The sequence below is a fragment of the Glycine max genome, chromosome 6, assembly GCF_000004515.6.
Source record: "Glycine max cultivar Williams 82 chromosome 6, Glycine_max_v4.0, whole genome shotgun sequence".
Taxonomy (NCBI): domain Eukaryota; kingdom Viridiplantae; phylum Streptophyta; class Magnoliopsida; order Fabales; family Fabaceae; genus Glycine; species Glycine max.
In genome coordinates this window covers 17,565,932-17,591,606 of record NC_038242.2, presented here as the reverse complement: position 1 = coordinate 17,591,606, position 25,675 = coordinate 17,565,932, and the positions used below count along the sequence as shown (strand labels likewise).

The 25,675-nt window shown below is 31.7% G+C and overlaps 1 protein-coding gene and 1 pseudogene across 1 annotated transcript; both read left to right on the top strand.

Moving 5' to 3' along the window:
* Positions 1-10,474: 10,474 nt before the first annotated feature.
* Positions 10,475-13,745, top strand: LOC121175070 (putative phospholipid-transporting ATPase 9; annotated as a pseudogene).
* A 665-nt stretch (positions 13,746-14,410) lies between these two features.
* LOC100776955 (putative phospholipid-transporting ATPase 9) lies at positions 14,411-23,109 on the top strand. Its single transcript, XM_041016603.1, is given in 12 exon segments — positions 14,411-15,348; positions 15,350-15,440; positions 16,241-17,604; positions 18,685-18,795; positions 18,890-19,166; positions 19,258-19,346; positions 19,434-19,542; positions 20,658-20,867; positions 20,989-21,114; positions 21,214-21,312; positions 21,420-21,611; positions 22,417-23,109. Coding segments are annotated over 12 exon segments (3,489 nt in total). The 5' UTR covers positions 14,411-15,052; the 3' UTR covers positions 22,942-23,109.
* The last annotated feature ends 2,566 nt before the right edge of the window (positions 23,110-25,675 follow it).

Genomic DNA, 25,675 nt, shown 5'->3' with positions numbered 1-25,675 from the left:
CTTTCTCACAACAGAACTACAACACAATGCATTCTTTGTCCATTTGAACAACACAACAAACGAGATGCAATAAAATAAAAAAAGCAATACCCATAGATAAACTCCAACACGGAAGCATTGTTTTTTTGCCAAAAGCATGAAACTTGTCTATTGGTGTGTGTAACAATTTGAAATTTGAAATTCAAATTACAAGAGATGCACTTAGGTTCCTCCCTCTTTTTCAAATATCCCCCTTCTTTTTCCCAAAAAGCTCTCAATGTAGAAACTTTTCAGTTATCGGCTTCAATTTTGTTTCCGACCTCCTTGGCCAGAGGTTTGAGAAAATAAACCAATCAACATGCTTCTCATCCTCTCCTCTTCATTTCCCTTATTTTTTAATTTTTTTTAGAGAAATCCCTAGCTTGGTTAAACCTTAAACCACTGTGTTCTTCTCTATAGGTCTCAACGAAGACCGCACCAGTCAAAAAGCTATTAACCTAGCAAGAACATGGACGCGCATGAAAAAAGCTTCATGGGTCATTTTTCATCTAAAACTATAAAGCCTTTTTCAAGATGAGTGGGCTTTTCTTTGTTTCTCTTATTTTCAATATGCATTTTTATTTTGTGAAATTGATGTTAATGTTTTGTTTTGATTTTGCAAGATATGCGCTTGATATATGATTTAGCTTTGTTTTGTTGAGTCTACCTGAGAAGAAAGTAAGGTAAAAAAACTAATTTATAAATATTTTTTTCTTTTCCATTTTAGAGTTCTAAAACTGTCAACCAGTGGAACAGTTTACGGGTATGTTGTTCTTCACTCATAGCCCTCCTCCTATACCATTCTTCTCTGCTGCAGAACCTCCTCTCTCTAATATGATAGTCTACCTTTTATCTGTTAATAAATACTTGACAATTGAATTTTCTATTCATTTGTCATTTTTTTTGCAATGATGATAATTTAGTGAAAGACATGTTTTTAAGGTCTAAAATTGTCTAATTTAGTGACAGCAGACTTTCCTCGAGTAAGTTATTTGTGCTTGGTCAAGCAATACTTCCTGCATATTTTATGTAGAGCCTTTTAATGTTATACTTATTGGTTCTATGTTTTAGTAAATCTTTGACTTGCAGTAGTAATTATCTAGCATTTTTTTGTTGCTTTTTTAAGATTGTTTTTGTTGAAGATTTTTCGTTACACAACTTATTTGACATCTATGATTTGGTACACTTTTGCATGCTAATGACTACTTTGCTATGTCTCTTATGTCTAGATTAGCTAAATAGATTTTTCCTTTGAATTTTTGTTTCATAAAGATAATAGCTTGTTTTTTTAAAAAAACTTATTTATAAATTTCTTTTTTAAAAAAATACATTCGAGAACCCATAAATTGCATTTTATGGCAAAAAAAAATACATGTGTCAATACATGGTGCATCAACCTAAAAATTGCTTTTAAAAAAATTGGTTATTTGAGAAAAATAAATGCTACATACGAACCACCCCATCATTCCAAGCCTTCTGATTGTGTAATACATAGACAACAATGGCATTCTCATTCATTTTCAATAGCCACGAGCAAACAAAATTGCATTCCAATTTTGTATTCCTTTGCAGACACACAACACACAACAAATATAAATTTTTGGGAGAAGGACCCAAAAGTATTATCTTCATACACCTAAAAGGACTATTTGCATACACCTACAGTTTTGCACCTACAAGATATTTTTGGAGGTCAACATAGATTAATCTTATTTTTTATTAGATTATATGTGTGATTGAAGAAGAAAATTTTGAATAATGTAAATCTGCTCCATTTTAAATTTAAATTTAAATTTGAATTTCGTTTGTCTTCCCTCCAAAGGCTTAGACTTTCCTTCTCTGTTATGTTCATTTATAAATGAATTATGTTGCATTTGCTGAAAAACAATTTCATTAGAAATACACTATGTTGTTGTTTTTTATTTTGAAAAAAATGGCTAGCAAATACAACTTTGTTGCTGAAATTATTGCTGAAAAGGATTACTGAAATTACTGTCAAAGTTCAGAGTTTTCAAGGTATTACAAAGAGGTACTATATTTGTTTGGTGTTGCTTGAACATGTATATGTTTTTTTATTCTAAAAACTATTTGTAAGATTAGTAGACTCTAAGATTGGAATATTAAAATGCATTTTTTTATTGATTGTGATGTGATTTGTATTAACTAACCTTATGTTGTAGGATGCTTCAAAATATGGATTCACCATGTGTAAGTTTGAGTCAACTTAGTGATGGTGCAATTAGTGCGGAGGTTGATTTTCTTGAAGTTACACCAAAGAAAAAGATAGAACGGACTAAAGATTACAAGGAGGTAATAATATGATATAATGTGCAGTATATGCATAATATAAGATGCATAAACATTTGAAAGTTATTATTACATTAGATCAAATTTTCTTAATAGTTTGTTTTTGTATTGTTGTTGTAGAGTTGTTCTATTGCGATTTTATGTATTGTCAAACATATTATGAATGATGAAGAATGGTGGTACACAACCTATGCCTGTAGTAAGGCTATGTAGTGGCTGATGGATATTGATACCAGTTTTCCATATTTCATATTTCTTTTTTATTTCTTTATTTTATTTGTTTTAAAGTTTTGGGACTGATAAATGACTTTCGAATTAGTGCTCAAATTGAGTGTACTCTTTTAGGTTCATTTGTGGATGAATTAAATGTTTTTTTGTTGGCATATGGAGAAGTTGACAATGTTGTGGTCATTGTTCAATTTGCCAAAGTCCAGAGTTTTCAAGGTATTACAAATATTTATAATTGTAGTTATTTATTCTATTATTGCGGTGTGATTTAATGTATAAAGATATTAAACTGAAGTGATGATGTATTTGTGTAGACAAAATACATCTTTAGAATTGTATCTATGGTACAAAAATGGTGTACAATGCAGATTTTGAGGTTGCCAAGATTCTAGGAAGAGGTACTATATTTGTTTGGTGTTGCTTGAACATGTATATGTTTTTTTTATATTCTAAAAACTATTTGTAAGATTAGTAGATTCTAAGATTGGAATATTAAAATACAGTTTTGTATTGACAATGATGTGATTTGTATTAACCAGCCTAATGTTGCAACATGCTTCAGAATATGGATTCACCATGTGTAAGTTTGAGTCAACTTAGTGATGGTGTAGTCAATGCGGATGTTGATTTTCTTGAAATTACACCAAAGAAAAAGACTGAACGGATTAAAGATTGCAAGAAGGTAATAATATGATATAATGTGGAGTATATGCATAATATAATATGCATAAACATTTGAAAGTTATTATTATATTAGATAAACTTTTCTTAATAGTTTGTTTTTGTATTGTTGGTGTTGTAGGACTGTTCTGCTGTGATTTTATGTACTATCAAACATATTATGGGTGATGAAGAATGGTGGTATACAACCTATACCTAAGGTCGTGTATCTAGATTCCAACATGTTCTTTTGTCCTAAATGTAATAAACATGTTGTCAATGTGGTCTTAAGGTGAACTGTTATGGATTGTGTAACATATACTTGTATTTTGAGCTAACTTTTAGAACTTATCCTCTGAGTATTGTGTTTTTTTTTTGTTGGAACACTAAAAAGTTGAGCATTCTAATTGTTTTCCATACAAGAATTGCTAGAGTACATAATTACTAAACTTGAACTCCTTATTTGTTTTTATGATCATTGGGTCTGCTTATATAGTAAATACCAATCTTATATAATGTAGAGAGACTAAGGCTTCCCCCATCAGAGGAGCCTAATCAAGAAATATCCAACAACAAAATTTTGTAGAAGACAATTGAATCAAACCACGAGAAGACTAATTTTCATGCAGAAGTTAGGAAAGGAGTTGCCACAGGACCTAGAGTCATGTTCAGATGTCATGAAGGCCAAATTTTGGCTACAACTACTCATTTCCTTCCACATTCTTACAATATCCATGTTAAGGCCCTAGCATTGAGATGAAGTATTGAGATGATTGCTACTTTGGAAAGAAATTGCTTATATTTATGTATCTCATATCCATGTATCTCTTATTTATATTAGTCACTTATAAATAAGCAAGTTGAATGTCACATCCATTCAATTTTCTCTTGTAGCAATATCCATGTATCTCATATTTGTATTAGTCACATGATAGTATCCCCATAAACAAGTTAAGGAAGTAAATAGAAATTACTGTTTAGATTATTTGTGACCACTAATAGTCATGCATGGCATGTTGGGAAAGAAATTTGAGTGTGCTATTGTTAAAATATGATTCTTTATAATGACAATCAAGGATCATAAAAAGGGTAACATTTGGTGACTATTGAATGAGTTGGAATTTGGCATATTTTCATTATATAAAATCCTTAGAATCAAGGTTACAAATCATGAATTAATGAAATTATGATAATATAAATGTTTTTTCTTGATTATATATAGAAAAATACAAAAGACAAAAATTATTTTTTAAAGAAAATAAAAAACTATTTAATCTGTGAGGAGAAAATTTTTTCTTAATTAATATATATATTTAATTACAAAACTAAGAAATTTGAATTAATGAAATTATGATAATATAAATGTTTTTTTTTTTAGCTTAACTAATTTTTCAAATACTTTGTGTTATTTGTTATAGAGAACATGAATAAAATTTAATGAATGAGGACTGTGTAAATATTTTTTTTCTTTCTTGCTTATTATCTTATCACTTAACCAATTTATCTTATTTTATTTAACATAGAAAGTATAAATAAAATTAATATATAAAATCAAATTATAGGAAAATAATGTATTTCTTATTTATTATCTTTTACTCATATAGGTAAATTCTTCAAAAAATACTTAGACAAATTTTAAATTTTTTTTATATTATGTATATGTAAATTTATTAAATATAAAATATATGTAAAATATAAAACACAAAGGATGAACAATTTGTGTAATAAGAGTAAGTAGAAAAAACTTATACTTAATTTACGGGCATGAATAATTTAATTGAAATCAAATGAACAAATAAATTGTTATGATAAAAGAATATATTTTAATTCATTTTTATAATGTTTGTAATGTATTTTTTTTCTCTTTTTTTTACTTAATTTATTTTTTGAATACTTTGTTTTACTTAATATGGAGAATACGAATAACCTATTTCTTTTACGGAAGAATATGAATAAAATATAACTAATGAGATTAATGAAAATTTTTTTTGGTTTATTTCTGACTTATTATCTTTTCACTTAAATAATTAATGAAATATTTTATTTTGTTTAAAATACCAAGTATAAGTAAAATTAATGTCTAAAATTTATATTTAAAATGATGAGATGAGGTTTTTCTTTTCTCTTCTTCTCCCAGCAAATTATGTAAAAAATATGAAAATAATATTTTTAAGAAGACAAGTAACAAAATCTATACTTAATTTGTAGGGATGAACATTTTTCTTAAAGATAGAAATAACATAAAATAAAAAATATGAAATTTATTTTTAAAACAAGTAAGAAAATCTATACTTAATTTACGGGGAGAGATATTTCAACTAAAAATAGAAATTATATATTCAAGTATAAAATATTAAGGTAATTTTTTTTCTAGTCTTAATCCTCCAATTCATCATAGGAAAGAGACCTTGACTAATACGGAGTTCATCTCGGATAAATAAAGTCTGATAAAAATTATTTGCATCGAACTTAAATACTATCTTGAAGATGTTTGTTTTTTAAGCAAGTAACAAAATTTATACTTAATTTAAGAGGAGTAACTTTTTTTACTAAAGATAAAAAATAAATATAAAATATAAAGACGATTTTTAAAAGCAGGTAAGAATATCATTACTTAATATACGAGAATAAACTTTTTTTTGTCAAAGATAGAAATTATATATAAAATACAAAAGATGAAAATGATTTTTTTAAAGAAAATAAAAAAAAAACTATATCTAATTTGTGATGAGTAAATTTTTTCCTAATTAATATATATTTAATTACAAAACTAAGAGAAATTTGAATCCATGAAATTATGATTATTGACTTCTCTATGAAAAATTAGAGTAAAAAAGTTTAGGAAAATAATAAATTTAAATCACTTTAAACAAATATTATTAACTTCTCTATTATGTAATTTTTTTATGTCGTCTTAAAATTTAATTTTCTAGAAAGAAAATATATTATCTTATAATTTATATATGATATTAAATTGTTGGGATCTTTGATCATTTTTTAAATTATTATAATATAAATTTGTTTTTCTCTTTTTGGCTAAACTAATTTTTCGAATACGTTGTGCTATTTAATATAAAGAATATGAATAAAATATAATGAATGAGAATTGTGTAAATAACTTGTTTCTTTCTTGTTTATTATCTTATCACTTAACTAATTGAATATATTATTTTATTTAACATAGAAAGTATAAATAAAATTAATATCTAAAACTAAATTATAGACAAATGATGTATTTCTTATTTATTATCTTCTTACTCATATAAGTTCTTTTTTTTTAATTATGTATTTTTTTGATACTTTGTTTTACTTAATATTGAGAATAAGGATAAACTATTTTTTTTACGGAAGAATATGAATAAAATACAACTAATGAGATTAATGTAAATGTTTTTTTTTATTTCTTGCTTATTTTCTTTTCACTTAACTAATACATTGAATATTTTATTTTATTTAAAATACCAAGTATAAGTAAAATTAATGTCTAAAATTTATATGTAAAATTATGAGGTGAAGTTTTTCTTTCCTTTTCTTCTTCCCGTGAATTATGTAAAAAATATGAAAATGATATTTTTAAGAAAAATAACAAAATATGTACTTAATTTGTGGAGATAAACATTTTTCTTTAAGATAGAAATAACATATACAATATAAAATATAAAATTTATTTTTAAAGCAAATAAGAAAATCTATACTTAATTTATAGGGAAAAATATTTTAACTATAGATACAATTTTGATAGTGTAGAATATGAATACACTTTACTTTGGTCTTCACTTGTAAATTATATGACTCATGTATTAGTACTTTAATTATTCAAAATAGTTTTACTAAAATTGAATTATTATTTTGTATTTTTGGAGTATAAGCACAAATTTTGTTAAACAAGTTAATACGAATTTGTAGGTAATTTGTACAATGAAACTTAAATTTAAGGTAATACATCAAATATTAGATGAAATAACAACAAGATTATGGTTCCTATAGTCCATGTAAGATATTTCGCATTGGAAGTTCAAGAAATATGCAAAATCAACATACACAACCTCTCGAGTTCTCTTAGCAATCCCCTTTGTAAACAATTAAAGTTTAGAAGAAGAAATGTTGTTCTATATAGCAGTAACAGGATAATATCGAAGAAGCATATTTTTGAAACACTATTAGTAGTACCAACTGCAACATAACAATAAAATATAAAATTATTTTTTCTTAAAATTAAATCATATAATAATTATAATCGGTGATAATTTATAGATTATGCTAGTTTGAAAAAAAAGTGCCACTCCTGTGCCCCACAACATCCTTACATCAAAATTTGTTTGTTCTTGAGAGAGCGAGTAATTTACTCTTGGCTGTCTGACAAGTGAGAAAGGTACCAACAAAAAAGTAGCATGATCTGGAAAGAAATCGTGCACCTTCTCAACACCCAATCATGTTCCTTTCACTTTCACCCTCATTCCCAAAAACTGCCAAATTTCGAGCCTTTTTCTTCTGCTCGTGACTCCTTCTTTACACACACATGATGTTTTCATCTTCTGGGTAGTTCCACTTCTCCAAGGACTCTTCACATTGCTTGTCCCCAACAGTGTACTATAGTTTGATTCTCTTCCGTTTTCCACTTTTTTATTCCTTCAACATGAAGATTGCGTAATTTTGTGACAAAGGCCAAAAGTGGTTCTGAATTTTTGTGTGGTTTTGGTGGTTTTGGTTGTTGACTAGTTAAAGTCAGTTCCTTTATAATCATAGTGGTAAGTGAAGTTGCTTTTTTTTTTTAGACTACTTGGGAAGGTTACCAATTTGTCTGCTAGTGTTGGACTTTGCTTCAGGGTTTGGGAAGACTAATTAGTAATTAGTCCACCTTATTGGCTCTTTGTGCCTTTATTATTTATTGCTATTATTTTGGAATTTGGATCAGTCACTTATACTTATTTGAATAGAAGAAGATGAGGGGTGGGAGGAGGGGTATGATAAAGCTTCAGTTTAGCAAGATCTACTCTTTTGCTTGTGGTAAAACAATCTTCAAGAGGGAACATTCAAGGATTGGGGGACATGGTCATTCCAGGGTGGTTTTCTGCAATGAACCAGATAGATTTGAGGGAGGGTTTTTTAATTATGCTGATAATTCTGTTAGGTCCACAAAGTATACTGTTGCCACTTTCTTGCCTAAGTCACTGTTGAGCAGTTTAGGAGGGTGCTAATTTCTATTTCTTGGTGGCTGGAACTTGGCCTCACAAAGCTTACTCCTTATACTGCTGCAGTGCTATCCTTCCTCGTCTATCATCATTGGGCACTATGGGAAAGGGTATCGAATTGGGGCAGGAAAAAGCAGGTACTATTGTGAATTTTCGTTTTATAAAATCGATTTCTTCAACCTGCAGCACAAGTGTGTGGATTCAAAGTGAATTAGACTGGTCTTCTCGTCTTAACATTGATTTGTGGCTTCCTGTTTTGTTTGTATTTACTTACATAGTTACATAGCAAGTAACAAAATTTATACTTAATTTAAGAGGAGTAACTTTTTTACTAAAGATAAAAAATAAATATAAAATATAAAGACGATTTTTAAAAGCAGGTAAGAATATCATTACTTAATATACGAGAATAAACTTTTTTTTGTCAAAGATAGAAATTATATATAAAATACAAAAGATGAAAATGATTTTTTTAAAGAAAATAAAAAAAAACTATATCTAATTTGTGATGAGTAAATTTTTTCCTAATTAATATATATTTAATTACAAAACTAAGAGAAATTTGAATCCATGAAATTATGATTATTGACTTCTCTATGAAAAATTAGAGTAAAAAAGTTTAGGAAAATAATAAATTTAAATCACTTTAAACAAATATTATTAACTTCTCTATTATGTAATTTTTTTATGTCGTCTTAAAATTTAATTTTCTAGAAAGAAAATATATTATCTTATAATTTATATATGATATTAAATTGTTGGGATCTTTGATCATTTTTTAAATTATTATAATATAAATTTGTTTTTCTCTTTTTGGCTAAACTAATTTTTCGAATACGTTGTGCTATTTAATATAAAGAATATGAATAAAATATAATGAATGAGAATTGTGTAAATAACTTGTTTCTTTCTTGTTTATTATCTTATCACTTAACTAATTGAATATATTATTTTATTTAACATAGAAAGTATAAATAAAATTAATATCTAAAACTAAATTATAGACAAATGATGTATTTCTTATTTATTATCTTCTTACTCATATAAGTTCTTTTTTTTTAATTATGTATTTTTTTGATACTTTGTTTTACTTAATATTGAGAATAAGGATAAACTATTTTTTTTACGGAAGAATATGAATAAAATACAACTAATGAGATTAATGTAAATGTTTTTTTTTATTTCTTGCTTATTTTCTTTTCACTTAACTAATACATTGAATATTTTATTTTATTTAAAATACCAAGTATAAGTAAAATTAATGTCTAAAATTTATATGTAAAATTATGAGGTGAAGTTTTTCTTTCCTTTTCTTCTTCCCGTGAATTATGTAAAAATATGAAAATGATATTTTTAAGAAAAATAACAAAATATGTACTTAATTTGTGGAGATAAACATTTTTCTTTAAGATAGAAATAACATATACAATATAAAATATAAAATTTATTTTTAAAGCAAATAAGAAAATCTATACTTAATTTATAGGGAAAAATATTTTAACTATAGATACAATTTTGATAGTGTAGAATATGAATACACTTTACTTTGGTCTTCACTTGTAAATTATATGACTCATGTATTAGTACTTTAATTATTCAAAATAGTTTTACTAAAATTGAATTATTATTTTGTATTTTTGGAGTATAAGCACAAATTTTGTTAAACAAGTTAATACGAATTTGTAGGTAATTTGTACAATGAAACTTAAATTTAAGGTAATACATCAAATATTAGATGAAATAACAACAAGATTATGGTTCCTATAGTCCATGTAAGATATTTCGCATTGGAAGTTCAAGAAATATGCAAATCAACATACACAACCTCTCGAGTTCTCTTAGCAATCCCCTTTGTAAACAATTAAAGTTTAGAAGAAGAAATGTTGTTCTATATAGCAGTAACAGGATAATATCGGAAGAAGCATATTTTTGAAACACTATTAGTAGTACCAACTGCAACATAACAATAAAATATAAAATTATTTTTTCTTAAAATTAAATCATATAATAATTATAATCGGTGATAATTTATAGATTATGCTAGTTTGAAAAAAAAGTGCCACTCCTGTGCCCCACAACATCCTTACATCAAAATTTGTTTGTTCTTGAGAGAGCGAGTAATTTACTCTTGGCTGTCTGACAAGTGAGAAAGGTACCAACAAAAAAGTAGCATGATCTGGAAAGAAATCGTGCACCTTCTCAACACCCAATCATGTTCCTTTCACTTTCACCCTCATTCCCAAAAACTGCCAAATTTCGAGCCTTTTTCTTCTGCTCGTGACTCCTTCTTTACACACACATGATGTTTTCATCTTCTGGGTAGTTCCACTTCTCCAAGGACTCTTCACATTGCTTGTCCCCAACAGTGTACTATAGTTTGATTCTCTTCCGTTTTCCACTTTTTTATTCCTTCAACATGAAGATTGCGTAATTTTGTGACAAAGGCCAAAAGTGGTTCTGAATTTTTGTGTGGTTTTGGTGGTTTTGGTTGTTGACTAGTTAAAGTCAGTTCCTTTATAATCATAGTGGTAAGTGAAGTTGCTTTTTTTTTTTTAGACTACTTGGGAAGGTTACCAATTTGTCTGCTAGTGTTGGACTTTGCTTCAGGGTTTGGGAAGACTAATTAGTAATTAGTCCACCTTATTGGCTCTTTGTGCCTTTATTATTTATTGCTATTATTTTGGAATTTGGATCAGTCACTTATACTTATTTGAATAGAAGAAGATGAGGGGTGGGAGGAGGGGTATGATAAAGCTTCAGTTTAGCAAGATCTACTCTTTTGCTTGTGGTAAAACAATCTTCAAGAGGGAACATTCAAGGATTGGGGGACATGGTCATTCCAGGGTGGTTTTCTGCAATGAACCAGATAGATTTGAGGGAGGGTTTTTTAATTATGCTGATAATTCTGTTAGGTCCACAAAGTATACTGTTGCCACTTTCTTGCCTAAGTCACTGTTTGAGCAGTTTAGGAGGGTGGCTAATTTCTATTTCTTGGTGGCTGGAATCTTGGCCTTCACAAAGCTTACTCCTTATACTGCTGTCAGTGCTATCCTTCCTCTGTCTATCATCATTGGGGCAACTATGGTGAAAGAGGGTATCGAAGATTGGCGCAGGAAAAAGCAGGTACTATTGTGAATTTCGTTTTATAAAATCGATTTCTTCAACCCTGCAGCACAAGTGTGTGGATTCAAAGTGAATTAGACTGGTCTTCTCGTCTTAACATTGATTTGTGGCTTCCTGTTTTGTTTGTATTTACTTACATAGTTACATTTGCTGTTCAACTCAGTGTCTATGAGATCTTTGGGACATATAGTATCCAATAGCTTGAAGAATGCCAATAATTTTTACCAAGTGTTTTATGAAGATTCTATTTGACAGTAGCTTTATTGAAATTGTGGAAAGAAATTGAATGTCATTTTTCAAGACTCATGACAGATAGTTCATTAAAGATTCTAGTTTTTGTGTTTAGATCATTAGTATGAGTTGTTTGAAAAGGATGAAGTGCCATTAATAAGCTGTTTGCTCACGAATTCCAGAATTTGCTGAAAGAATCTCTCGGATTCCTTGATAGATTACTTTCTTGCTGGAGTTGAAGAGTATTAATAGTTTGCTATATTGACAGTATGGTCAGACGTAAAATTCCAAAATAGTGTCTATTTATCTTAATTCTACTACAAGATTTCCTATATTTTAAGTTCTGTGTGCTTTTGGTTAGATTTTCATTTTTTCCCGTGTAATGAAATGCCTTTATGGAATTGGAATAATGAATCAACAGTTCTATCATCTATGTTTATTGAGAAAGAAATAAAAGCTAATGAAAAGGAGGGGGGGGGGGGGGGGGAGGGGGAGCAAGAAAAGGATAAGTGTCTATGGAAAGCTGTCATTTCAGGGTATATTTTTAGCTAACAAAATACTTCTACAGGATACTGAGGTGAACAATAGAAGAGTTATATTGCTTAAAGGTGATGGCAATTTCGAATATACTGAATGGAAGAATCTGAGAGTAGGGAATATAGTGAAGATAATGAAGGATGAATTCTTCCCTGCTGACCTCCTACTGCTTTCCTCCAGTTATGAGGATGCAGTCTGCTATGTTGAGACCATGAACTTGGATGGTGAGACAAATTTGAAGTTAAAACAAGGGCTGGATGTAACTTCTTCCTTACAGGAGGACTTTAAATTCCGTGATTTTAGAGCTGTCATCAAATGTGAAGACCCAAATGCAAATTTGTATTCATTTGTTGGGAGCATGGATTTTGGAGAGCAAAAATATCCTCTTTCTGCTCAGCAACTTCTTCTGAGAGACTCTAAACTTCGTAATACAGACTATGTGTTTGGAGCAGTCATCTTTACTGGTCATGACACAAAGGTTATCCAAAACTCCACTGATCCCCTTCAAAAAGAAGCAAAATTGAGAAGAAGATGGATAAGGTTATATACTTCTTGTTTTGTGTTTTATTTCTAATTGCATTTCTTGGATCTATTCTCTTTGGCTTTGCAACCAAAGGTGACCTTGACAATGGGTTAATGAAAAGATGGTATCTCAGACCAGATAGTTCCACAATTTTCTTTGATCCAAAAAGAGCAGCTGCAGCTGCTATATTTCATTTTTTAACAGCCTTAATGTTGTACAACTTCTTCATTCCTATCTCCTTGTATTTCTCAATAGAGATGGTCAAAGTTCTTCAGAGCATCTTCATCAATCAAGATATCCACATGTATTATGAAGAAACTGACAAACCAGCTCTAGCCCGTACTTCAAACTTGAATGAGGAACTTGGCCAAGTTGACACAATACTTTCTGATAAAACTGGAACTCTGACCTGCAACTCAATGGAGTTCATCAAATGTTCTGTTGCTGGGGTAGCATATGGCCGCGGTGTGACAGAAGTTGAGCAAGCCATGGGTAAAAGTAATGGTTTACCTATTTTTCATGAGCATATTAATGGATTAGAATCAAAATTAAATGAAATCAGGGACTCTCCTGATAGAAAAGAACCTATCAAAGGTTTTAACTTTACAGATGAAAGGATAATGAATGGAAACTGGGTTAATGAGCCTTATGCAGATGTTATACAGAATTTTTTTCGCTTATTGGCAATTTGTCATACTGCCATACCTGAAGTGGATGAAGAAACAGGAAAAGTCTCATATGAAGCTGAATCTCCAGATGAAGCAGCATTTGTAATTGCTGCAAGAGAAGTTGGTTTTAAATTCTACAAAAGGACTCAGACTTGTTTGTCAATATATGAGTTGGATCCAGCTTCTGGCAATGAAGTTGAAAGGTCAGCTATTTTTAATTGCTTTGTCTGTTTATTATCTTGAATCTTGATATTTTGACTGCTGCATTTTTCCTTGGTAATAAAAAAACTTCGTACCCCATTGCCCAGAGGCTCTTCGCTATGCGAAGGTATGGGGGAGGGATATTCTCATTGAGAAAGGGACATGCAATTACCCAGTAACTTGTCATGTGATGCTAGTAGTTAATTTTCAATACAAAAAATTTGGAAGTAGCAATGCTACATTCTGTTTCTGGTCTAATCAATAGCTTTACAGGGATGTGGAGTCTGATGTTGATTTGATACTTTTCAGTTCCTGGATTGGCCAATCTACTATGAGAAATGCTAGTAACACAGTCTCTAATATTCTTTTTCTGACACAATCTTTCTTATTAGCTGAAATTCCTGTGGATCTCACTAAATGTGGGTGTTGTCGGAAGTTCAAGAAATATGCAAAATCAACATACACAACCTCTCGAGTTCTCTTAGCAATCCCCTTTGTAAACAATTAAAGTTTAGAAGAAGAAATGTTGTTCTATATAGCAGTAACAGGATAATATCGAAGAAGCATATTTTTGAAACACTATTAGTAGTACCAACTGCAACATAACAATAAAATATAAAATTATTTTTCTTAAAATTAAATCATATAATAATTATAATCGGTGATAATTTATAGATTATGCTAGTTTGAAAAAAAAGTGCCACTCCTGTGCCCCACAACATCCTTACATCAAAATTTGTTTGTTCTTGAGAGAGCGAGTAATTTACTCTTGGCTGTCTGACAAGTGAGAAAGGTACCAACAAAAAAGTAGCATGATCTGGAAAGAAATCGTGCACCTTCTCAACACCCAATCATGTTCCTTTCACTTTCACCCTCATTCCCAAAAACTGCCAAATTTCGAGCCTTTTTCTTCTGCTCGTGACTCCTTCTTTACACACACATGATGTTTTCATCTTCTGGGTAGTTCCACTTCTCCAAGGACTCTTCACATTGCTTGTCCCCAACAGTGTACTATAGTTTGATTCTCTTCCGTTTTCCACTTTTTTATTCCTTCAACATGAAGATTGCGTAATTTTGTGACAAAGGCCAAAAGTGGTTCTGAATTTTTGTGTGGTTTTGGTGGTTTTGGTTGTTGACTAGTTAAAGTCAGTTCCTTTATAATCATAGTGGTAAGTGAAGTTGCTTTTTTTTTTTAGACTACTTGGGAAGGTTACCAATTTGTCTGCTAGTGTTGGACTTTGCTTCAGGGTTTGGGAAGACTAATTAGTAATTAGTCCACCTTATTGGCTCTTTGTGCCTTTATTATTTATTGCTATTATTTTGGAATTTGGATCAGTCACTTATACTTATTTGAATAGAAGAAGATGAGGGGTGGGAGGAGGGGTATGATAAAGCTTCAGTTTAGCAAGATCTACTCTTTTGCTTGTGGTAAAACAATCTTCAAGAGGGAACATTCAAGGATTGGGGGACATGGTCATTCCAGGGTGGTTTTCTGCAATGAACCAGATAGATTTGAGGGAGGGTTTTTTAATTATGCTGATAATTCTGTTAGGTCCACAAAGTATACTGTTGCCACTTTCTTGCCTAAGTCACTGTTTGAGCAGTTTAGGAGGGTGGCTAATTTCTATTTCTTGGTGCTGAATCTTGCCTTCACAAGCTTACTCTTATACTGCTGTCAGTGCTATCCTTCCTCTGTCTATCATCATTGGGGCCTATGGTGAAAGGTTCGAAGATTGGCGCAGGAAAAAGCAGGTACTATTGTGAATTTCGTTTTATAAAATCGATTTCTTCAACCCTGCAGCACAAGTGTGTGGATTCAAAGTGAATTAGACTGGTCTTCTCGTCTTAACATTGATTTGTGGCTTCCTGTTTTGTTTGTATTTACTTACATAGTTACATTTGCTGTTCAACTCAGTGTCTATGAGATCTTTGGGACATATAGTATCCAATAGCTTGAAGAATGCCAATAATTTTTACCAAGTGTTTTATGAAGATTCTATTTGACAGTAGCTTTATTGAAATTGTGGAAAGAAATTGAATGTCATTTTTCAAGACTCATGACAGATAGTTCATTAAAGATTCTAGTTTTTGTGTTTAGATCATTAGTATGAGTTGTTTGAAAAAGGATGAAGTGCCATTAATAAGCTGTTTGCTCACGAATTCCAGAATTTGCTGAAAGAATCTCTCGGATTCCTTGATAGATTACTTTCTTGCTGGAGTTGAAGAGTATTAATAGTTTGCTATATTGACAGTATGGTCAGACGTAAAATTCCAAAATAGTGTCTATTTATCTTAATTCTACTACAAGATTTCCTATATTTTAAGTTCTGTGTGCTTTTGGTTAGATTTTCATTTTTTCCCGTGTAATGAAATGCCTTTATGGAATTGGAATAATGAATCAACAGTTCTATCATCTATGTTTATTGAGAAAGAAATAAAAGCTAATGAAAAGGAGGGGGGGGGGGGGGGGGAGGGGGAGCAAGAAAAGGATAAGTGTCTATGGAAAGCTGTCATTTCAGGGTATATTTTTAGCTAACAAAATACTTCTACAGGATACTGAGGTGAACAATAGAAGAGTTATATTGCTTAAAGGTGATGGCAATTTCGAATATACTGAATGGAAGAATCTGAGAGTAGGGAATATAGTGAAGATAATGAAGGATGAATTCTTCCCTGCTGACCTCCTACTGCTTTCCTCCAGTTATGAGGATGCAGTCTGCTATGTTGAGACCATGAACTTGGATGGTGAGACAAATTTGAAGTTAAAACAAGGGCTGGATGTAACTTCTTCCTTACAGGAGGACTTTAAATTCCGTGATTTTAGAGCTGTCATCAAATGTGAAGACCCAAATGCAAATTTGTATTCATTTGTTGGGAGCATGGATTTTGGAGAGCAAAAATATCCTCTTTCTGCTCAGCAACTTCTTCTGAGAGACTCTAAACTTCGTAATACAGACTATGTGTTTGGAGCAGTCATCTTTACTGGTCATGACACAAAGGTTATCCAAAACTCCACTGATCCCCCTTCAAAAAGAAGCAAAATTGAGAAGAAGATGGATAAGGTTATATACTTCTTGTTTTGTGTTTTATTTCTAATTGCATTTCTTGGATCTATTCTCTTTGGCTTTGCAACCAAAGGTGACCTTGACAATGGGTTAATGAAAAGATGGTATCTCAGACCAGATAGTTCCACAATTTTCTTTGATCCAAAAAGAGCAGCTGCAGCTGCTATATTTCATTTTTTAACAGCCTTAATGTTGTACAACTTCTTCATTCCTATCTCCTTGTATTTCTCAATAGAGATGGTCAAAGTTCTTCAGAGCATCTTCATCAATCAAGATATCCACATGTATTATGAAGAAACTGACAAACCAGCTCTAGCCCGTACTTCAAACTTGAATGAGGAACTTGGCCAAGTTGACACAATACTTTCTGATAAAACTGGAACTCTGACCTGCAACTCAATGGAGTTCATCAAATGTTCTGTTGCTGGGGTAGCATATGGCCGCGGTGTGACAGAAGTTGAGCAAGCCATGGGTAAAAGTAATGGTTTACCTATTTTTCATGAGCATATTAATGGATTAGAATCAAAATTAAATGAAATCAGGGACTCTCCTGATAGAAAAGAACCTATCAAAGGTTTTAACTTTACAGATGAAAGGATAATGAATGGAAACTGGGTTAATGAGCCTTATGCAGATGTTATACAGAATTTTTTTCGCTTATTGGCAATTTGTCATACTGCCATACCTGAAGTGGATGAAGAAACAGGAAAAGTCTCATATGAAGCTGAATCTCCAGATGAAGCAGCATTTGTAATTGCTGCAAGAGAAGTTGGTTTTAAATTCTACAAAAGGACTCAGACTTGTTTGTCAATATATGAGTTGGATCCAGCTTCTGGCAATGAAGTTGAAAGGTCAGCTATTTTTAATTGCTTTGTCTGTTTATTATCTTGAATCTTGATATTTTGACTGCTGCATTTTTCCTTGGTAATAAAAAAACTTCGTACCCCATTGCCCAGAGGCTCTTCGCTATGCGAAGGTATGGGGGAGGGATATTCTCATTGAGAAAGGGACATGCAATTACCCAGTAACTTGTCATGTGATGCTAGTAGTTAATTTTCAATACAAAAAATTTGGAAGTAGCAATGCTACATTCTGTTTCTGGTCTAATCAATAGCTTTACAGGGATGTGGAGTCTGATGTTGATTTGATACTTTTCAGTTCCTGGATTGGCCAATCTACTATGAGAAATGCTAGTAACACAGTCTCTAATATTCTTTTTCTGACACAATCTTTCTTATTAGCTGAAATTCCTGTGGATCTCACTAAATGTGGGTGTTGTCTCCCACTGCGATGCCATCTGTCATGACAAAAATCGTGGTGGGAGATGACAGTGGGCTTCATTCCCCATTTTGTGGGTCCCATTCCCAAACTAGCCGGTTCTGTGGGGTTGAGTTAGACCCTAAGCCCAAATCCTAACATTGTTAATAAATTTTCTTAAATGATTCTTACCTTTAAATTAACAAAAAAGGGCACTAGTTAATCAATAATATAAAGTTTTTATTAGAAATCATGTTGGGGATACATTGAAGCCATGGTGGGAGTGCATCTATAACAATTCTTAGTAAAAACTTTCCACTTTTCTTAAGAGCAAGATGAGAAGCTAAACTAAGGATAAACCAAATTCAAACCAAAACATGGGATACTTCAAATCATAATTAGTAAAATTTGTAACTTACCTGTTACTCAGCTACAACTAGAAAATACGTATCTAATTACCTTAGGATTTTTTAATAGTTTTTAATTACTTTCACAATTACTAAAAATTAGTCTTTATAGGCTACAGCAGGGAGGATGTGACAACTAACACTTACATGATTACTTAAAAATACATTATTCCTAATTCAATTATTTTTTATAGCTATTTGTGTTTTTGAAATTACTTTCTTCATGTGAAGTAATGTTGACCGCATCAGATTAATTTTATTTAGCAGGACGTACAAGCTTCTTAATGTTTTAGAATTCAATAGCTCGAGGAAGCGAATGTCGGTGATAGTGAAAGATGAAGAGGGGAGAATTTTTCTACTCTGTAAAGGTGCTGACAGGTCTGTGATTAAATAATTTATAGCCTTCAATATCTTGGACTTCTTACCTGTGCATTTAACATATTGACTTACCTTAAGTTATATTTTCATGCAGTGTCATGTTTGAAAGGCTTGCCAAGAATGGGAGGAAGTTTGAAGAGAAAACTCTGGAACATGTGCGTGAATATGCTGATGCAGGTCTAAGGACCCTAGTACTTGCCTTTTGCGAACTTGATGAAGAAGAATACAAGGAGTTTGATGATAAATTTTCTGAAGTAAAAAATTCAGTTGCCGCAGATCAGGAAACCCTGATTGAAGAAGTATCGGATAAGATAGAGAGGAATCTAATCCTTCTGGGTGCCACTGCTGTCGAGGACAAGCTCCAAAATGGGGTAGTTTAGAAAGAAAAAAAATGTTCACATATGAAGATATATCCATTAGAACAGGACTTCGTTATTAAGCCTAACAATATTATTTTGCTAGGTTCCTGATTGTATCGACAAGCTTGCCCAAGCTAAGATTAAGATTTGGGTTTTGACTGGGGATAAAATGGAGACTGCCATCAATATTGGGTACAATAATGCGATTATACCTTTTTTATATTGGCTTCTGTGTAATAATTACTTATCAAGTTGTTTGACATGAATATACGAATGCAGTTTCTCTTGTCACTTGCTAAGACAAGGAATGAAACAGATTATAATTCATTTGGAGATTCCAGAAATTCAAGCATTAGAAAAGGCTGGAGACAAGATGGCTATTGCCAAGGTAAACTAAATTTCAGCCTTAACAAATTGGTTCTCTTAAAATATTTCAAAATCCTCATAAGATCTTACATTGAGTGGATATTGGGTTGAATGTGCTTTAATATTTCCTGGATTACTCCATTCAGGTTTTGTGAATAAAGCAGCTTTGTAGTGTGATATTGAAATTTCAATAACTGCATTTATCCAGCATTTTTTCGTTTTCGTTTCAAAAGGTGGAAAAAAGACAATGTATGCTTCTATGCTGTTGCTTAGTTTGTTTAATCTCTAAGCCAAAATATAACTTTTGTTACTCTGTTTCTTTCTTTCCTTTTTTCCCCTGTTTCCCTCTAAAACTTATCTGTTTCTCTGTTGGAAGGAGTTGCTTGGTGTCTAAGTTTCAGTTAGGTGCCAGTTACAGATTAGAGAAGAATGAACACAGGTGTTTTCTTATAGGATATTGAGTGCCTGTCTGATTCTTTCACTAAACTAAATATTCCTAGTATTCTATCCCCATCTCTGTATAGCCAGACTATACTCGGTTTGAAACTGCTCTAGCACTCCCCTTTAGAAAATTTCCCATGCTTCCTAAGGATTACTACCTTCCTTTAGAAAATTGCTCTTTTCCATTTGCTTTGTGTTTAAGTGCTGCTCATGGTGAATCAGTCACTCATACATGTTATCTTCATCAAATATTGGAATACCTATATGTTCCTCCTTGAATTTTTTCCTTAACCTTGCAATTCACAAGCTCTCTCTTTAATTTTTCAGTGACTTGCTTCTACATTCTTGACTAGAGCATGAACAGCTTGTAGGATCTCAGAGCTCTGTTATTAGTTGTTAAGTACTGGTTTAGAGATTATAGAAAGAATGAATATAACTGTACTTCTCAGGATTTATAGAGCATGAGATCTGGTCCTCAAAATCAATTTTTCAAACTTGCACTAAACAGAATACTTAGTCTTGTCTCTATATCTCTATGGTCTGTCTCTGCCAGATTCTGTTAGAATTTTAACAGTCATTAGCTCTAACTCCCTCAACTAGTAGAAATCAACCCATTGGGCTTACCTTAAAAGTATCTTAGTGAGAACTTGTATAGTTGAGAGAGTGCTGATATTTTTAGACTGATTCATGTTTTAGGCATCAAGGGAAAGTGTGCATCATCAGATATCTGAAGCTGCTCAACTGCTTTCTGCATCCAGAGGGACCTGCCAGACATTTGCTCTGATCATTGATGGAAAATCACTTACTTATGCTTTAGAGGATAATATGAAGAACATGTTTCTAGAGCTTACGAGTCATTGTGCGTCTGTTATCTGCTGTCGCTCATCGCCAAAGCAGAAGGCTCTGGTATTTTTAAGCCTATTCTGCATCCCTCTATTTGACATGTCATAATTTTTTTTGGTTAATTCTGGTGATGATTCTACTTAACTCTTAAAAATATTTTATTTTTATTGGTTCCTCTCTCAAGGTTACTAGACTGGTCAAATCTGGAACTGGTAAAACAACATTAGCTATTGGTGATGGAGCTAATGATGTTGGAATGCTTCAAGAAGCAGATGTAGGGATTGGAATCAGTGGTGTCGAAGGAATGCAGGTACACAAAATTGACAAAATATTCAATTTTTTAAAATTGATTTTTCACTTCCCTATCCTGTTTTATTACAAGTTTTATTTCGTATCCTTTCTCCCTTAGGCTGTTATGTCTAGTGATATTGCAATTGCACAGTTCCGGTATTTGGAAAGATTACTTCTTGTACATGGACATTGGTGTTACCGGAGGATGTCATCGATGGTATTGCCACTCAAACTAGATCCCAACATTCTATAGATTTAGGTTCCGAAGGATGACTTGATCTGAAAACTTTAGTAGTTATATTAACTTGTTTATTCTTCTGGCAGATATGCTATTTTTTCTACAAGAATATCACATTTGGCTTTACTCTATTCTTGTATGAGGTGTATGCATCATTCTCTGGACAGCCTGCATATAATGACTGGTTTTTGTCTCTCTATAGTGTCTTCTTTTCATCACTTCCTGTGATTGCCCTTGGGGTCCTTGACCAGGATGTATCTGCCAGGTACTGCCTGAAGGTAAGTTACTGTTTATCGGCTAAGAATATGTTTATTCAATTTTCAAATTCTCAAGCCCTTCAAATGGCCATTTTCAAGCAGGAAAAAATTTCTCCTTCCTTTTTTCTTGTCTTAAACAATGTGATTGGCACTGTTATGGTTTCAAAAATATAATCCAAACAGGCACTAATATGTTGTCATGTTTGTGTTAATAATTGAGAAATGGAAATTTTCATTGTTGTCCTGGTATAAGAAGCAAGAGAATCCACCAAAAAAGGAAAGAAAAGATATAAAAAATCTTGCACTAATCTATACAATTATATCATACCTTGCTTTCCCCTAGACCTAATTGGTTTTTCACCTTCATGGTGCCATTTTGTCTTGACATTAACTGTTAGATTTTAGCTTAAAACCAATTGGCACTAAGTGAAGTTGACCAACAGATATATAAGCTATACCCTGAGAATTGAGGCAAATAATGTGGAACTTCCTAACACCCGCCTACTAGAATTGGCAAGAAACAAGAAAGGCTATAGGCTTTGATATCATGTTAGATTTCAACTTAAAACCAATTGACACTAAGTGAAGTTGTCCAACAGATATATAAGTTGCACCTTGAGAATTGAGGTAGGTTATGTGGGACTTCCTTCCTAACATTAACGTCACCTAGGAAGCCCATTTTAAAGGGTGGGTACTAATACTTTTTAAACACAATAGTCACTTGTATGTTGCATAATAGATAAATCCCCCTTGGTTATATCTGAAGTAAAATACAATAAACATCAACTTGTTTTCTCTGGTGAGTTATTTCTGTTTAATGTGGCAGTTTCCAATCTTATACCAAGAAGGTGTGCAAAATATCCTCTTCAGCTGGCGTCTAATACTTAGCTGGATGCTTAATGGATTTATTAGTGCCACAATGATATTCTTCTTCTGCACAAAAGCAATTTTGCCACAGGCCTTTGATGAGGAGGGAAGAACTGCTGGAAGGGATATGCTGGCAGTGACGATGTATACTTGCGTGGTTTGGGTTGTGAACTTGCAGATGGCGCTTGCTATACGTTACTTCACCTTGATACAACATATTTTCATCTGGGGTTCCATTGCTTACTGGTATCTTTTCCTCATGGTATATGGAGCAATGCCTCCAAACATTTCCACAAATGTTTACAAAGTCTTCATCGAAACACTCGCCCCATCTCCTTCCTTTTGGGTTGTGACATTCTTTGTGGCGATCTCAACACTCATACCATACATTTCGTGCTCGGTAATTCAGATGTGGTTCTTCCCCATGTATCACCAAATGGTGCAGTGGATAAGGTATGAGAGGAAGACAAATGTTCCTGAGTAAAATACTGTGATGTGATAAGGCAAACAAATATCATTGTGGCCAAGAACTGAATTCAACAGCACATTTTGCAGCTGAGGCTAACCATAGTAGAGATAGAATTACCAACCATTGATAATATATGTATATTGACATAAAAAAGTGTAATATACCGAGATTTTAGTTGAAAAATGTGATATGTGCTATATCATCCGGTGTGTGTTTCAATTAATTTATTTTAGGAAAATGCTCTCTTAACTTTTTAAGAATTTTATTTTTGAAAAGAGAAACAGTTACTTTCATCAGAGAATCTTTTTCCAAACATGGTCATGTAGCATTACCCATTTGAATTTTGATTTACAACTAACTATACTATTATTGGAATGTCATGAATTCTAGAAATGTAGAATCACCCATTAGAATTTTGATTTACAACCAACTAAACTATTATTGGAATATCATGATTTCTAGAAAGCTATTGGGCAGGTTGCAAATTAGGACGGAATGATCTATTTTAATAGCGAGGGAGAGTGTTACTAGTGACAATGTGCAAATGAGGAAGGCATAAAATGAAGGGAAGAATGGATTTCGAGCATTCAACCAGAAACCGTTTGTTTTAAATATTTTGATTTCCAGTTTGCTTGGCTATGATGCAATTCATAGTTTGGTTATGAGCAGCTTGTATTTGTATTGAACCACTGAATTAGTTGTTTCAAGCAAATTCCTTGCCAAAATGGTATCCACAAAAATAATTGGGTTAGAGCATTTTCAACCAAATTCTCCACCAAAGTTATCTTTTACTTTTTTTTTTAATAATAGTTCACCCTTTCGTATGATATAGATTACATTTCTTACTTTAAATAATTGAATCAAATTTTTAATTAAACCAAAAAATTCACTAAAATTTCTCAAGTGACCCCATAATGTTACTTTAAACAACTCAATAAAATATTATAATGTTACTTTTGTACTTTGGACCCCACAAAAACTGAAGAGCAACAAGTGCTCTATGGCCTGCGCAACAACCCAAGCCAAGACGTGGCTCCCGCACAGTTTCTTTCCAACAGTCATAATTTCTTTGTTGTGTTGCTTTTAATGTGCAAGCCAGATAGATTGACTGCTCACGGTGCCTCTAACTTTTCTTTTTGTTGGTGGGAATTTATCCCTCACTTCATAGCTTCCTTTTCTTTTTTTTGTACATGATAGAAAAGTTTCACCCAACTACAAGTTTAAGTAGTTGTTATCTCTTGCTTGGATTTGGTCTATGTTCCCCCAAGATGCTTGTTAGTTTTTGTTTTCTTTTATTAATGATGTTTTAGAGGTGGTTGTGTTTCTTTTATACCTAGTTAAAATTATTTCAACCTTATTACAATAGTCATCCATCCTTCTTTAAAAAAAAAATGTACACGTCAGAAGAGAAACCCACCAGGTGGCACCATTGGATTTGGAGGTGCTCTTATTCATTCCATGGTTAGGTCTCCAACCACCAAAGTGCTAACGTCACAATACAGTACAAGCAATAGCAAACTTGTCATTAATGTCAGTCTGGAAATAACAAAATCCAAGTGTGCACTGTGCATACCTACATGTAAAAGTTCACAAGAACAACTGCAGATAAAAAATGACCAATTCCACAAACATCTTTCAACATAAAAAAACAATAATAATGATAATAATAATAATAATAAGCCCAGCAAAACTAGAATAAAATTGATGTAAAAAAAATAATATCACATTTTTTTAAAAAGCCCAGCAAAACTAGAATTGACAAATGAGAGATCACAAAAGGAAAAAAGTGTAAGAAAGATTAACAACAAGAACAATAAAATTGCATCAACATAGCTTGCAATAACCCATGTTTTAAATAGTTGTATGCTTATAAGAAGAGTGTATAACCATAAAATTAAATGACCTATCACTTAAAAGTCCTTTTGTGAGCAGATACTAGCGTGAGATTTATTCTACTATCAGACTACTGTAGTTGTCTGCCTTGTCAAATCATTCTCTAATGATGTTCAGCCACACTAGTGCAAGCTTAAACAAAAACAACCACTTCTCATCATCTTCAACCATAGTCTTGATGTAAATCTTTATCACAGTTTCTGAAGAATCAATCAGACTAAAAGGTTACACAGATAAAATGAACTGCCTTATCATGATCATATACAAAATCAAAATTACACTAGATGTTCTTCTCACCAAGAATTTCTTTTGCCTTAGCAGACCCTTCCTGAAAAAAGGAGGGCAATGTCAACTGTGGTGTTAGTGAAACAAAGGCTTCAAACTAAAGAACAAACATTTAAAATCTGAGAGAAGACACATTTCATCATCTGCTATCATTTAGCAACAAATTCCGTACAACTGAAAAAGGAAACCACCCTTTTGTGGTCTTTAAAACTGAACGCCTTCTCAACTTAGGCCCTGAAATTAACAAAACTAAAAAAAATGGACTCTAATTTATTAATTTAATTTTCTCAATTCAATGTAACTTTTAAAATGAATTCCATTTGGTCCTTCCGTCTAAATTTAATTAAAAATATTAAAAAATATATATTTTGTATTAATTTAAAATTATTTAGGGGGGTAATTTTAAACTATTACAAAATATTTTTTTTTTAATAAAGTTGACTCAATTTAGATGTAAATTGAATTGATTTAACAAATTAGAGAACTAAATTGAATATAAAAAAAATTAAAAAATTAAAAAATTAAATTGAATCTACAACATAAATTAGAATATAAAAACTAATTACACCAA